This window comes from Ylistrum balloti, unplaced genomic scaffold, assembly GCF_031769215.1.
Source record: "Ylistrum balloti isolate Yb309-2 unplaced genomic scaffold, AGI_CSIRO_Ybal_v1 Utg370120, whole genome shotgun sequence".
NCBI lineage: Eukaryota > Metazoa > Mollusca > Bivalvia > Pectinida > Pectinidae > Ylistrum > Ylistrum balloti.
The window spans coordinates 1596350-1609763 of NW_026782137.1; the positions used below are offsets into that span (position 1 = coordinate 1596350).

Here is a 13414-nt window from a genome sequence, read left to right on the forward strand (position 1 = left end):
TGTTAGTTGATAATTCAAACCAAGCCCCCAGACTAGCTTCTTATCAACTCGCACGTACAGTGTTCTGTACGCTTACGTCATGTTGAGAATTCCGTAAAATATATTGTTCAAAATTTATCAATAGTTCAACCACACTGTGCTTCTTTTTTGAAATATATAGTAATCGTATTGTTATTAAAAAATAAACTAATTTTGGATGCTTTTAAAATAGCGATTTGAAAGATCGCGGCATTATTTACGCAGAAAATTGCCGCTAGAAGGCTCTAACTCTTTTCGATATTTCAGCCAATGAGAAGGCCAGGATCGGTAAATTTTGTCTGAAAGGCCGTAGCAATAGACTATGCGTACTGAGTACGTTTAGCCTAAAAAGCGTTCATACAAACCAACAATAGGATAACTTACAAGCACTACTTAATTTCCTATACCGCCAATAACACTGATTAAATCCATTTATTTCTCGTAGTATCGTCATTTTGTCTAATTGCGTAATTGTTCCTTTATCTACTCAATATTACCAGGTCAGAAAGCGCAACAGTTACATAGTAGGAATGGCTGCAAGCCGCGGTAGATTTACACTGTTAAACCAAGTCATACTTAGGCCTAACGACAATTTTACTGGATATCTACCTAGAGTATCCTATTAATATATCAAAGTATACAAATACCTAATTAATTGCAAACATCCACCGAATACGAGAATTATCTGGAGAAAAGACAAATATCCAGTGATTATCTGTAAAATGCTAACCCTTATTTTTCCCGCTAAGAAAGATGCTGTAAAAATGCGATTTGGAATTAATCATCAATAGGTCTGAAATATATCTTGGAAATCCTATCGGACGGAACGACGGACGGACGGATCGATTTGAAAAGAAAATATTGAGAGAATATATCAATTTCTATTGAAAGTTTTAGCGCAATATTCTATCTGCTTATCACAACAGGTCAAAACTTGATGTGATAATTATACCGATTTTGACCGACCTCCTGCTTCGAGTAGGTACACTTGAGTTACCATATCAACACAAGATCGGACTCGAGATCCAAATCATAGCAACCTAGTTTATAATATAACACTTGAAATTTAAATGTGTTTTTTCATGGGATAGTGTAATCCTAAATCAAAGAAACTGAATATAGCATAGCTTCTAGATATTCATCAGCATTAAGAATATATCTGTTTTTGAATCTAGTCATGATTCATGTATTTAAAATACAGTCTGGTATTAGTATCGCTTGAAGTAGTGCAAAGTTAGACAAAGAAATGGACATTGTGGCCCGGGTCATTTCGACAACGAAGAAACACCACACACCTCTACTCCACACACCTTCCAAAACATTAAAACAAATTAATGAAAGATAGAAAAAAATCTTTGAAAAATGCTTTACCTCGTCCTGTTGTGAGAGGTCGGTGTGACCCTTTTGGAGTGTCCTCAAATGCTGGTCAAGTACCATCCATTCACCCCTCTGACAAAGACCTAGAACTTTCCCGGAAGTCGGCACGGACTGAACAGTTCCACCGGAACTCACAGACATTGTGTCGGAGCTATTCTCCGAGCTCTTTCCCGTCCCTATCCCACTGGATATAGTGCTCTCTGACCCCGCCCCATATCCCCCGGAGTCATCATCTAATCCTGGGACCCCCTCCGTAGAGGGTGGCTCAACTACACCCTCATCTTTCTTCACATCTTCTTCCGGTTCCGGTACTTTGCTCTCCTTAGTTTCCATTAAAAACCACAATCGAAAGGTAGAATTTTCATACCGAATGATATCATTTTGTTGGTAATTCACTGTATAATATATCGCTGCTGTACCAAAAATGTTCAGTTGTCAGCTAGATATTCCCACATCTCTTTACAAATGATTGGTATAAACATTTTATCATTCCAGAAAACGTCCAAGCTGCGACGTCATCGATTCTCACGAGATAACCATACAAAGTAATGGTACGTCCTGATGTTGATAACTAGACGAGTTTTTACTTTGAAAGTGAGGTTAATTTGATTTATTACACCCAAACTGGATTTCAACATAACAGACGGACCAACTGTAGCGTAAATTCCGCAGTAATAAAATGCAATTGATTATAAGTAATTAAAACACATACGTGGCTCGACCCTCTTAGTGATTACACTGTTGGTACCTAGTACCGGTTGTTTTGACAACGTCATCATCACCATCCCACCAATGTTTCGGAACTCTCTAACAAAATAACCCGGATGTAGTCAATGGAAACATCGGGTTCGAGTTTCACACTAATATTTGATGATTTCCACTGAGAAATATTCAGCAGTTATTGCATACGTTACATAAAGTCCCTCAATCATTTTTCATCTTGTGAAATGGACTCCCTGGATCCAAACGATATTACTTCCTTAATCCTCTGACTCTCCAGTTTCTATGTTATAGAATGTATGACCATATCAAAGACATGAAGTTAGGAATTCAAGAAGACGTTGGTAACATTCAGTAACTATGCAATCCAACTGTCTTACGGGTAAGGAGAGTAATTCCAGTACTGTAATCCAGACTCCAGATGTGTAGTAAGGAAGGTTACTAGTGGGTAAATGTACCGGACCACCCTGTCCTTAACTAAACCGTGACGGCCTGAACACAGATAGTCCATCACTTCACCATCTAGTAGGTTTATCTTAAATAAACAGTTGTCGTGTAATCGGATTTGCGGAGCCCTTAAAACAGCCTAACCAACACCATCGCGTTACAGCCAAGTCCAGTGGAGCGCCGATCGAACGGTGACATAGTGGTGACCAACGGTTCCAAATACTAAGGCCAATTACCTGCCTATAGAGGCGCCGTTAGATGACTGCACATTTTCCCTGCCATACTAAAATCCATACTCAAACTCAATAAAGGAAATTGATCATAGCGCGTTATCCGCTCGCTTTCGTTATCAGGCATTACGATGTTACGGAGTCATCGAAGCGATGACGACGTTAACTCCAGAGCTCTCTTACCACCTGTATGTTTACCTGTACAGCTTCGCCTAGCAGCGCCCAATAACTATTAGACGTCAATAAGATGCGGCATTGTTGGAATGGTTCACAAATATTGCAATAACTATTGGGATAGCGTCGAGATTATTAAAACCATATCGTTGTTCGAACTAGCCTAACATTCCGGTCTGCCCTTCTCTGTTTGACGCGAATCCAATATTGGTATTTCGAATATAAATGCGGGTGATGTTCCAAAGAACTACGTCACATAGCCGAAAAGGTGAAGACCCTACATGCAAAACACTAATATCAATTAAAACTTTGGTTGTCTTGCAGATATGTGCTAGACAGTCGAATAAATATTGAGCGAAGACGACAATGTCTTTTGTATACGTAACTTTAAACCTTAATATGAATGGTAACCAGTATGTAAAAAACATCAAAGATTCGTACCACCTCACTGAGGTCGATATGTCTATATCTAGCGTCGTAAAGGGCAGGTTACTGTCTCTGATACTGGTATGAAGGAATGATGCTACTTGACCGAGTAACCTTTGGTATTAGTTCAGGACTCGACGAGGAAGAGTGACAAGAAACTCTGTCTGTACATAAAACGACAAAAAATCACAATTATTTTGTTTAGACGAATAAAACAAAATTTAAAGAATAAACCCTATTTATAATTATGTTAAAAACAATAATATTAGGCATGAAATAATCCTCTCAAATTGGGTCAATAGCGTAACGTCGTTTTCAATGGGATCATATGTAACTTCATTGTGACCATTAGAAAGTTACGTTTTAATCCCAAGCCAACGGGAAATGGAAAATACCATTTTTTTATTGGATCAAAGAAAACACCAGTCTTCAACAGACGCTATACAAATGTCGTTCTTAAACCAAACCAGTGGAAAGTCGTTCTGTTGTCGGACTATAAACACGCTATTACCGTTCAATAAAACATCGTTTTGGACAAAGAAGGAAAAAACAATCAATATTATTCTGACACCAGTAAATACTTTACTTTATCATCATCAGAAAACGGAAATATTGTTCTTAAACAGAATCCATTGAGATACCTTTTTTTAAAATCTGACAGACAGAAAACTTCGTTCTTTAGTCGCATCAATAGATATTATTGCTAGTTAATCTGATCGAGAAGAAAACATTGTGCTTTTATGTAACCAATAGAAAATATCATCCTTTGAATTATCCAGTCGAAAACAATTTGATTTAGTCTCACTAACAGAAACCATCGTTTTTCAAACTGGCCCATAACAACCATGATCATTACAAATCACGATCAATAGATAGCATGGATCTTTAATATAGAAATCTGACGAACAGAAAACGTCCTTCAATCTGGCCAATAGAAAGCACCGTTATTTAATCTGGCCAATAAAAAAATCGTTCTTAAATCAGGCCAATAGAAAACATCGTTCTTTAATCTGCCAATAGAAAAAGTCGTTGTTTAATCTGGCCAATAGAAAGAGTCGTTGTTTAATCTGCCAATAGAAAATATCGTACTTTAATCTCATTAAGAAAAACAAATCCTTAAATCTGAAGATAAGAACATTACGACCGACAAGTAGAGAACATGGTTCTTAAGTAGAACCTATATAAAAAGGATGTTTATTATGGCAGACAGATAACTTGGATCAAGATTTGAATTGTGTTTTCAGTTAAAAAGCAAAAGAGCATAAGACAACCTTGTGAAAGAGGAGAAGGACTTGCATCTAGGAGAGGAACATACTATTTTGGAAATATCTTTTTCGCATATTACATGGAATGGTACAAAGTACATTTCTGTCGTTGCACTGATGTGACCCTTAGTTTACGGAAAAGTTGGATCGAGTCAATAAAAAGAAGTGATGTATAATTAATTGTGTCAAACCATATCCTGTGTGTAGTGACAGGTGCGACGCCTAAAAACGTGCAGATCCACAGCAGTTGTTGTTTTTAATGTAAACATAAAACGTGTTATCACACTCTTTATTTCCCAAGGGAGACTGTCATTTCCAGCAAACATTGGAACAGCAACCACTAGTTCTGTATACGCGAGAGAGTCTGGCCCAACATATCTACCGAGGATAAAATCACATAATGTAATAACGTATATGTATTCTCCTATGACGTGTTTATTGAAATCAAAAAGCCTTTCCGTATCTATTTTACAGTTTGGCGGCGAGCCGTCTCTCAGTCCAGGGGAGAGAACTGTTTACTTTGGGGATAGGACATTCTGTCACGGTGTTTTAGTATACATATGAACACATGATTAATTAATCAGGTCTAAAAATGAGTTGTTACCTTGACAAAACCGCATGACTCATTTTAAGCAATTAAGTTTCTTCCCTTGATATAATAAGATTCAATATAATCTAAAGTGACTTTCTGCCAAATCCCATGAAACCTAGTGGAGGATATGCCGGAAGGTTCCCTGTGATTGTATAGACTATGATGGTACTTCATTATTTATATTTACAACATTTTTGACAATTTTGATTAGGTATCCGGTAATATTGAGCGAAATATTCATCTTACACTATGGAGTTAAAAAAGAAACTGCCGGTAAATGGAACGGCTGGTTAGAGCATTGTGACGTCACAATACAATGTGAACCAGTTGCAGTATCATCATAACACTGCCCGTCTAGAACTGTTGTAATGGGACGGCCAAATGTAAATATTGGGCTATTATCAAAATTACGCTAAATACATAGGTTCGTTAAATTGCTAACTATAGGGGAAAATTACGTTATACATGGCAGAGAGATTATTCAAATGACACACGAGTAAATAGCACCTTTTTATATAAATTAAGGATTAGAGAACGCATCATACAGACTCGACAGTGGTGCTAAATACATTAATTGTAAAACCAAGAAGCGACTGAGGAAATCTACACAATATAGAAGAAGGATCTTTAATGAACCAACGAGACCACCTGTTTATACAAAATCTGTTACTTTCCCCCAAGGATGCTTCATCACTTGTAGCGATTTGTAGGAAAAGTTGACGGATGACAGATGACGAACGACGTACGCAGTGGTATGGCATAGCTCATCGTTACTTGCATACTTCGTTGGAAACCTCGGGGACTAAAAGTTACATATACGTATTAGTCTCGCCTGACCAGTGTTCGAACACAAACCATGTTTTCTGTTTTAATCTGAACAGTTGTCACACATAGTTGCTACATTTTCGGCAATAGGTAAACGACACCAGTGTAGCGGCAGATATCGACGGATGTCGAAACCAATCATTGAACGCCCCATTAAACTATCAAATATTTACAAAGTTGTCGTGGTGTAATGCTATATAATAATATTCGATTTTCTCCTGGACAAAATACACAAGAGACTAATTTCTATGTCGATATTGTGGTTAAAATACATGAGATAAACAAATATATTTTTGCATTGGTCGGCTTCCGAAATTACGGATCAGAGTGCATTTCAATGGGGAGATATATGGACCAATATTTTGGTATGAACTGTCATTTGTAAAATTTGTCAAATTCAATTTTCATGAAATGCTTTAATTAAGATATTTCGCTGTGATTTCAGAAGAAGGAAAACAATGAGCCACAAAGCGTGGCATTAACCCCCGCACCCAGCTGTTGATATAAATCCAAAATATGATATATAGACATGTATATACCGGAATGACAATTTGTGACGTCACTCAATTATGTCCGCTACTATCACCTGAAGATCTAATACAGTGAAAGCGCTAGTGCAAAATGTAACGTCTTCTTTTGTCAATTACCAATTAAATTTTCTCACATCTACTTAAATTCAACATTTGATATATGCAGTGTATATAAATATATCTTGTATATCCTGTGTGTTTGGACTGTTGATATTTGAATAGAGCTTGGTATTGTCTATGAAAAAAAAAATATGTAACACTCTATAAGCTCTGGAGTAATACAAGAAGTCACAAGAACCAATATATACAGAAAGACTAACCTAATATATACAGTTTTGTTGAGTGGAACGGTTTTGAAGTTGTAGTCTGGAAAGGAAAGTAAACAGTAATTTTGTGTTGTAGGTTTGGAATTCGTGCCCAGTCATTGTGATTTGACCTCATTTTAATAAAAAAACCAGTTACGTTTGCATAAGCATTGAAATGCAGTTATGATTTGCATTTCAACAATTATGCTATTCAACGTAAGATTTAACTTTACACCTGATCCCAATGTATGACATTTACCTTTAGGTGACTACGCCCTGAAATGAATAATTCCGTATTGCCGCTCACGGCATTAATTACAGAGTGAGACAACGCGATACGTCAAAAAATCATGCCAGTCCCAAAAATGAACTCAATATAACCCTGACCTGATACATAAATAAATGAAAAGAGAAAATGTCAGCAAGCAATTGATACGACATTCAACTTGATATATTTGTAACAAATATGATATGTACACCGGAAGTCATACATCATCGGCAAATTCCGATTCGCCAAACATTCTACACAGAGGCAAACCACTTCAATACAGAAAGCAGAAGTTCGATACCGAGTACAAAAGGGTGATGGGCATATAAATAAAAGATCGATTCCTGGATACTTCATTACCGGACATTGCTGGAATACAAAGGCAGGTGATTCTACTTCACCTAACCTTGACCGGAAATTACACCATTAACTTCCGGTAGTATGCAATGTTGAACGACGTTATAAACTTTTTAAATTACACTTTCTTAGAAAGGTAACAAAAGTACAATTGTAAATTCGTACATGTTTACAGTTTTCTGTGGTCAATCTCCCTGACGTTTTATTGACTGATCCTTTTTTATATGTCCACATTTTGAAGTCGCCAAACTATTAAAAACTCAATATTTTTTTTACTAATAACTTGGCCAGCCTTTTTGACTGTTGATCGATTTCTGATATGTGATACTGTTTATAAAATCACCATCACTTTAGAATTTGTCCAGTTCATTTCTGTCTTGTGTTTTGAGACAGATCACAACAGAAGTCATATTCTACAATTAAAACCATAAATATCTGTGTCTGTGTCTGGACATTATACCTCTCGAACAGTTCCGTATTCATCGTACTATTCCCGATCGTTATATAATAAAGAAATGCCATCCATCTATTGCTTAAAATCCCTGGTGTCAAGAATGAAAATAAAGAAACGGCTCATCTAAAAAGACGAGAAACAACAGTCTGCCATATCCTCTCATTTATAACAAAGCAATATAATTTATTTTAAAAAGCATATTTTCCTACCAACACAACACTGTGAAACACCTGCATATGTTAAAAAAAAAACAACTATTGACACTGAAACAGAAATCTTTCATTCCAGCTTAAGAATTATAACTGGTTTACCTTCATATGCAACTAGTGATTCTCTTTATTTGGAAACGGGATTTGAAACACTTTCCGATAGACGTAAAAGAAGAAAATTACAGCTACTATATAAGATGAAAAACGGCTTAACACCTGACTTTCTCAACGATATATTACCCAATACAGTTGGGGAAAGCACTCCTTACCCTCTGAGAAACAGAAATGATTTCGTAATTCCATATTATAGACTCTCATCTACTAATTCGTCCTTTTTACCCTCAACCTAATGTTCATGGAATGACCTGGAAAATTCCTCTAGATCTGCACCTTCTTTTGCGATGTTTAAAAAATCTATTACACCTGATTTAAAGCAGTTACAACCTCCTAAGTATTTTGGATTTGGTGATAGGAAAGTAAACATTATTCATACAAAGTTACGTCACCAAAACAGTTCCTTAAGATATGATTTATTTAGAGTAAATCATGTAGAAAATCCTGAATGTGTATGTGGTAACCCGTGTGAAAATGCATTGCACTTTTTCTTTGAATGTCCTCGTTTTGACCTTCAGAGGCGTGTTCAGTTTGATAGTCTTGATGGTATGCATGTCAATATTAATATAAATTTACTACTTTCAGGAAACAAAAATCTGCTCATAGACACAAATATTATGATTTTTAGAAATGTGCACCATTTTATTAAAACCAGCAACAGATTTTAATTTCCTTAATTGTAATTAAGTAATACAGTATAATCGGTCCATACCGACCCCTGTCTATTTCGGATCATTGTCTATTCCGGCCTTACTTTTGTTAGACTTTTCTCACTTATAGTTGTTACAAACCAGCCAGCATTTTGATCAAGTTTGGACAGGTTATACTTATATCTATAGTTATATATCTTATTATTTTAGTTTCGGAGAGCAATGCCAACAGTTATATGTTTTGTCTTTTTCTTAATGTGACCTGTACTTTTGTTTGCCAAATTGTGTATATTGTAATTGTTTTGGGAGAGGGCGTCGATAATGTTGATATAACTTGTGCCCAATCCCTTTGTTATTCTGTGGCAATAAAATATGTTTAAATCAAACAGACATATCTTATTTATCTTACGTAAGGAAATATTTTCAGTTTTCGGGTTAAAGGTCACGGAAGTATCAACGGATGGTATAGCAAGCAATGATGCATACTCCCTCCAGCCATCATTTGAAGGTCATTCTCCAGCCATCATTTGAAGGTCATTGACTAGACTGTATTGAAGAAAACAAATCACGTCATCTCAAAGGTCGAGGTCATTGAAATCACTGACTATCAAAATATTTTCTACGGAACTTCATGTCGTCATGTCTTTGCAAAAGTTTCTGCTCTGTGCAGCTAGGATCCCCCGTCCCATCGTCCATACCAAAACCAAACTTTGCTTTACATCAAATGTCACCATGGTTTCTATTTATTTGCCGAGTTTAACTCCCAGTAAACTGCCAGTATCATTTTGTCAACCTTGTAGTAGCTGGCGCCTTCCTCATTAGACAACACAAATGAAGCCAATCGCATTTGCTACCCAAATTGTGGGTGACATGTCATTCTCAAGGACACAAATGCTATTCAATCTTCACACAAAACCAACAGAAAAGAAGTTCTTAAATCAGAGAGTAGAAGATTTGAGTGTGATGTTTCGATGACCAGACGGTTACCTTCATCAAACCAATGTGAACCGTACTGAGTTTTCGACGACTACGCGGTCACCAAAATGTCACATTCAAATCTTCTAATGGCTGTGTAATGAGAATTTCAGTTTTATTGGCATAGCTAACATAAAGTTCCGAGCTAACAAATATTCCGAGAATGAATGAAATCGAAAACACCCCAGATTTAAAGTCCGATGCTTCTTACCTCGCGGCCGATAGCCACAACATTACAGACAATTGACGTATATGTAACTTGGTTATCTCGAACATGATGAACATACAATTGACTTTCAAGTGCATACCAGTATGAAGTTCGTTTGATACATACGATTCTGAAATCCACAACTGCGGACAAACATTTGCACGCCTGATCAGAACTTGTATAGATTTAACTATAAAAGTCCATTATTGCACCACAATTTCTATCCTTAACGATAACGCACGTTTCAGTGGCATCAACGCCGATTTTAACGCAACAATCAATATCTTGTCTGATCTCCTTGGAAAATTACATATAGGCGGAGACAAAGAGTCCGACTTACGTGATCAGGTGACACATCTCATAATCATGTCACTGACATTGTATTTACGGAGCTGATCTTTTTTGTACAAGAAACGTGTAGATTCCGGATGTGGTTGTATTGGGATATCTATTCAGAATCCAGGAACTGGGCGTGTTAGAAGGTGTCAGTTGTCCGAGATTATCTTTGAATCTTAATTATTCATCTTAATCATTTTTCAATCTAATTTTAAAATACTAAAAAAAATACTTCTGAAGCAATATTTCTATTTATATACTTATTTGAAATGTCCAAAATTTCTTTAGAATTAGATTTCGAGGTATTGTGCTTGTATGGTAATTCTGTATGTATTATAACAAGCCTTTATCAGTATCAACACCCTTGACATTACATACATGTTCTATCTATTGTAACATACCTGTATAATTACGTTTGCTAAACTGACTATAATTTATTTGAGTGAAATACTCCTACCTAGTTAATTCAAGTTCAATAATAAGAAAAAAAAAACAAAAAAAAACGATGCAACGAAAAATTTAAATATCTTGAAATCAGTCTGTATATTATATACTAATGATATTATTCGTTATGAAGTTTTACAACACTGAACCTTAATGTTGGATACACTGAGTATTTAGAATTATATATATTTGTAGAGTAAAAAGATATATCTGGGTAGGGTGACAGTGTAAGATCAATAAGCAAGCTGTCAAACCAGGAAGGAAAAAGTTAAAAAAGACTGTGGTACAGCTCAGAAAACACAGTGTGACAGACAGCCTTAGACAGGCAGAGCTCAGGAGACACACACACCTTGAGACAGATACAGCTCAGGAAACACAAGCACGGGTGACACAGCCTGAGACTGATACAGCTCAGAAAAAAACAGATGGGAAACATATCCTTAGACAAACACAGCTCAAAAAACAACACAAGCATGGGACACACACAGCTCAGGAAACACACAGCATGGGAGACACACTTAATGAGACAGACACAGCTCAGATAACACACAGCCTGGGAAACACACAGCCTGAGACAGACACAGCTCAGAAAACACACAGTCTGTGAGACACACATCCTGAGACAGAAACAGCTCAGAAAACACAACAGCATGGGAGACACAGCCTTAAACAGGCAGAGCTCAGGAGACACACTGTGTGGAAGACACACACCCTGAGACAAATACAGCTTAGGAGACAATACCAGCATTTGTGACACACAGCCTTAGACTGATACAGCTCAGGAAACACAAGCATGGGAGACACACAGATGTAGACTGATACAGCTCAGGAGACACACAGACTGAGACTAATACAGCTCAGGAGACACAAACATGGGAGACACACAGACGTAGACTGATAAAGCTCAGGAGACACACAGACTGAGACTAATACAGCTCAGGAGACACAAACATGGGAGACACACAGACTGAGACTGATACAGCTCAGGAGACACACAGTCTGGGAGACACCCTGCCTGAGACTGATACAGCTCAGGAGACACACAGTCTGGGAGACACACAGACTGAGACTGATACAGCTCAGGAGACACAAGCATGGGAGACACACAGACGTAGACTGATACAGCTCAGGAGACACACAGACAGAGACTAATACAGCTCAGGAGACAATACCAGCATGGGAGACACACAGACTGAGACTGATACAGCTCAGGGGACACAAGTATGGGAGATACACAGACTGAGACTAATACAGCTCAGGAGACAAAAACATGGGAAACACACAGCCTTAGACTGATACAGCTCAGGAGACACACTGTGTGGAAGACACACACCCTGAGACAAATACACCTCAGGAGACAATACCAGCATGGGTGACACACAGCCTTAGACTGATACAGCTCAGGAGACACACAGTCTGGGAGTCACACACCCTGAGACAAATATAGCTCAGGAGACACTACCAGTATGGGTGACACACAGTCTGAGACTGATACAGCACAGGAGACACACAGTCTGGGAGACACACAGACTGAGACTGATACAGCTCAGGAGACACAAGCATTGGAGATACACAGACTGAAGCTGATACAACTCAGGAGACACAACCTGACACAGATACAGTTCAGGAGATCCAAACAGAGCCTGGTACAGGCACAGCTCAGGAGACACACCACATGGGAGTCACACAGCCAGAGAAAGACACTGTTCAGGAGACACACAGACAGGAACAGACACAGCTCAGAATATTTACAGCACTAAAGAAACACAGTCTGGAACATGAGACAGAAACAGCTAAGAGGTATAGTTTGGGTGACACATACAGCTCAAAAGAAATTGAATATTAGAAACACAATGAGTACTGTTAGAGAAATACAGTTCTGGACACACAGTCTAAGAGACATATGACACAGTACAGTCATCTTATGACATACAGATTTTGTAAACAGACAGCTCTGGACACACAGACTGGGAGATATATATCTCAAGGAGGCAAAACCTTCAAAGAAACACAGCTAAAGACACAAAGCCTGTGACACATAATACAGAGTTTGGGAGATATAAAGCTCAAAACACACAGCCTGTGACACATAATACAGAGTTTGGGAGATATAAAGCTCAAAACACACAGCCTGTGACACATAATAGAGTGTTTGGGAGATATAAAGCTCGAAACACACAGCCTGTGACACATAATAGAGTGTTTGGGAGATATAAAGCTCAAAACACACAGCCTGTGACACAATACAGAGTTTGGGAAATATAAAGCTCAAAACACACAGCCTGTGACATATAATACAGTGTTTGGGAGATATAAAGCTCAAAACACACAGCCTGTGACACATAATACAGAGTTTGGGAAAAATAAAGCTCAAAACACACAGCCTGTGACACATAATAGAGTGTTTGGGAGATATAAAGCTCAAAACACACAGCTTGTGACACATAGCTTTGGATACACACCAATCAGAAGACATACCACACAGGACAC

At 37.6% G+C, this 13414-nt stretch overlaps 1 protein-coding gene across 1 annotated transcript in view; it reads right to left on the reverse strand.

Annotated features, from left to right (window-relative positions):
* Positions 1-1728, reverse strand: part of LOC132550370 (serine/threonine-protein phosphatase 6 regulatory ankyrin repeat subunit A-like) — a 59642-nt gene extending 57914 nt beyond the window's left edge. Inside the window, exon 1 of the mRNA XM_060214422.1 lies at positions 1390-1728. Within this exon, the coding sequence (XP_060070405.1) occupies positions 1390-1728 (339 nt within the window). The remainder of the gene's footprint in view (positions 1-1389) is intronic.
* Between the last annotated feature and the right edge of the window lie 11686 nt (positions 1729-13414).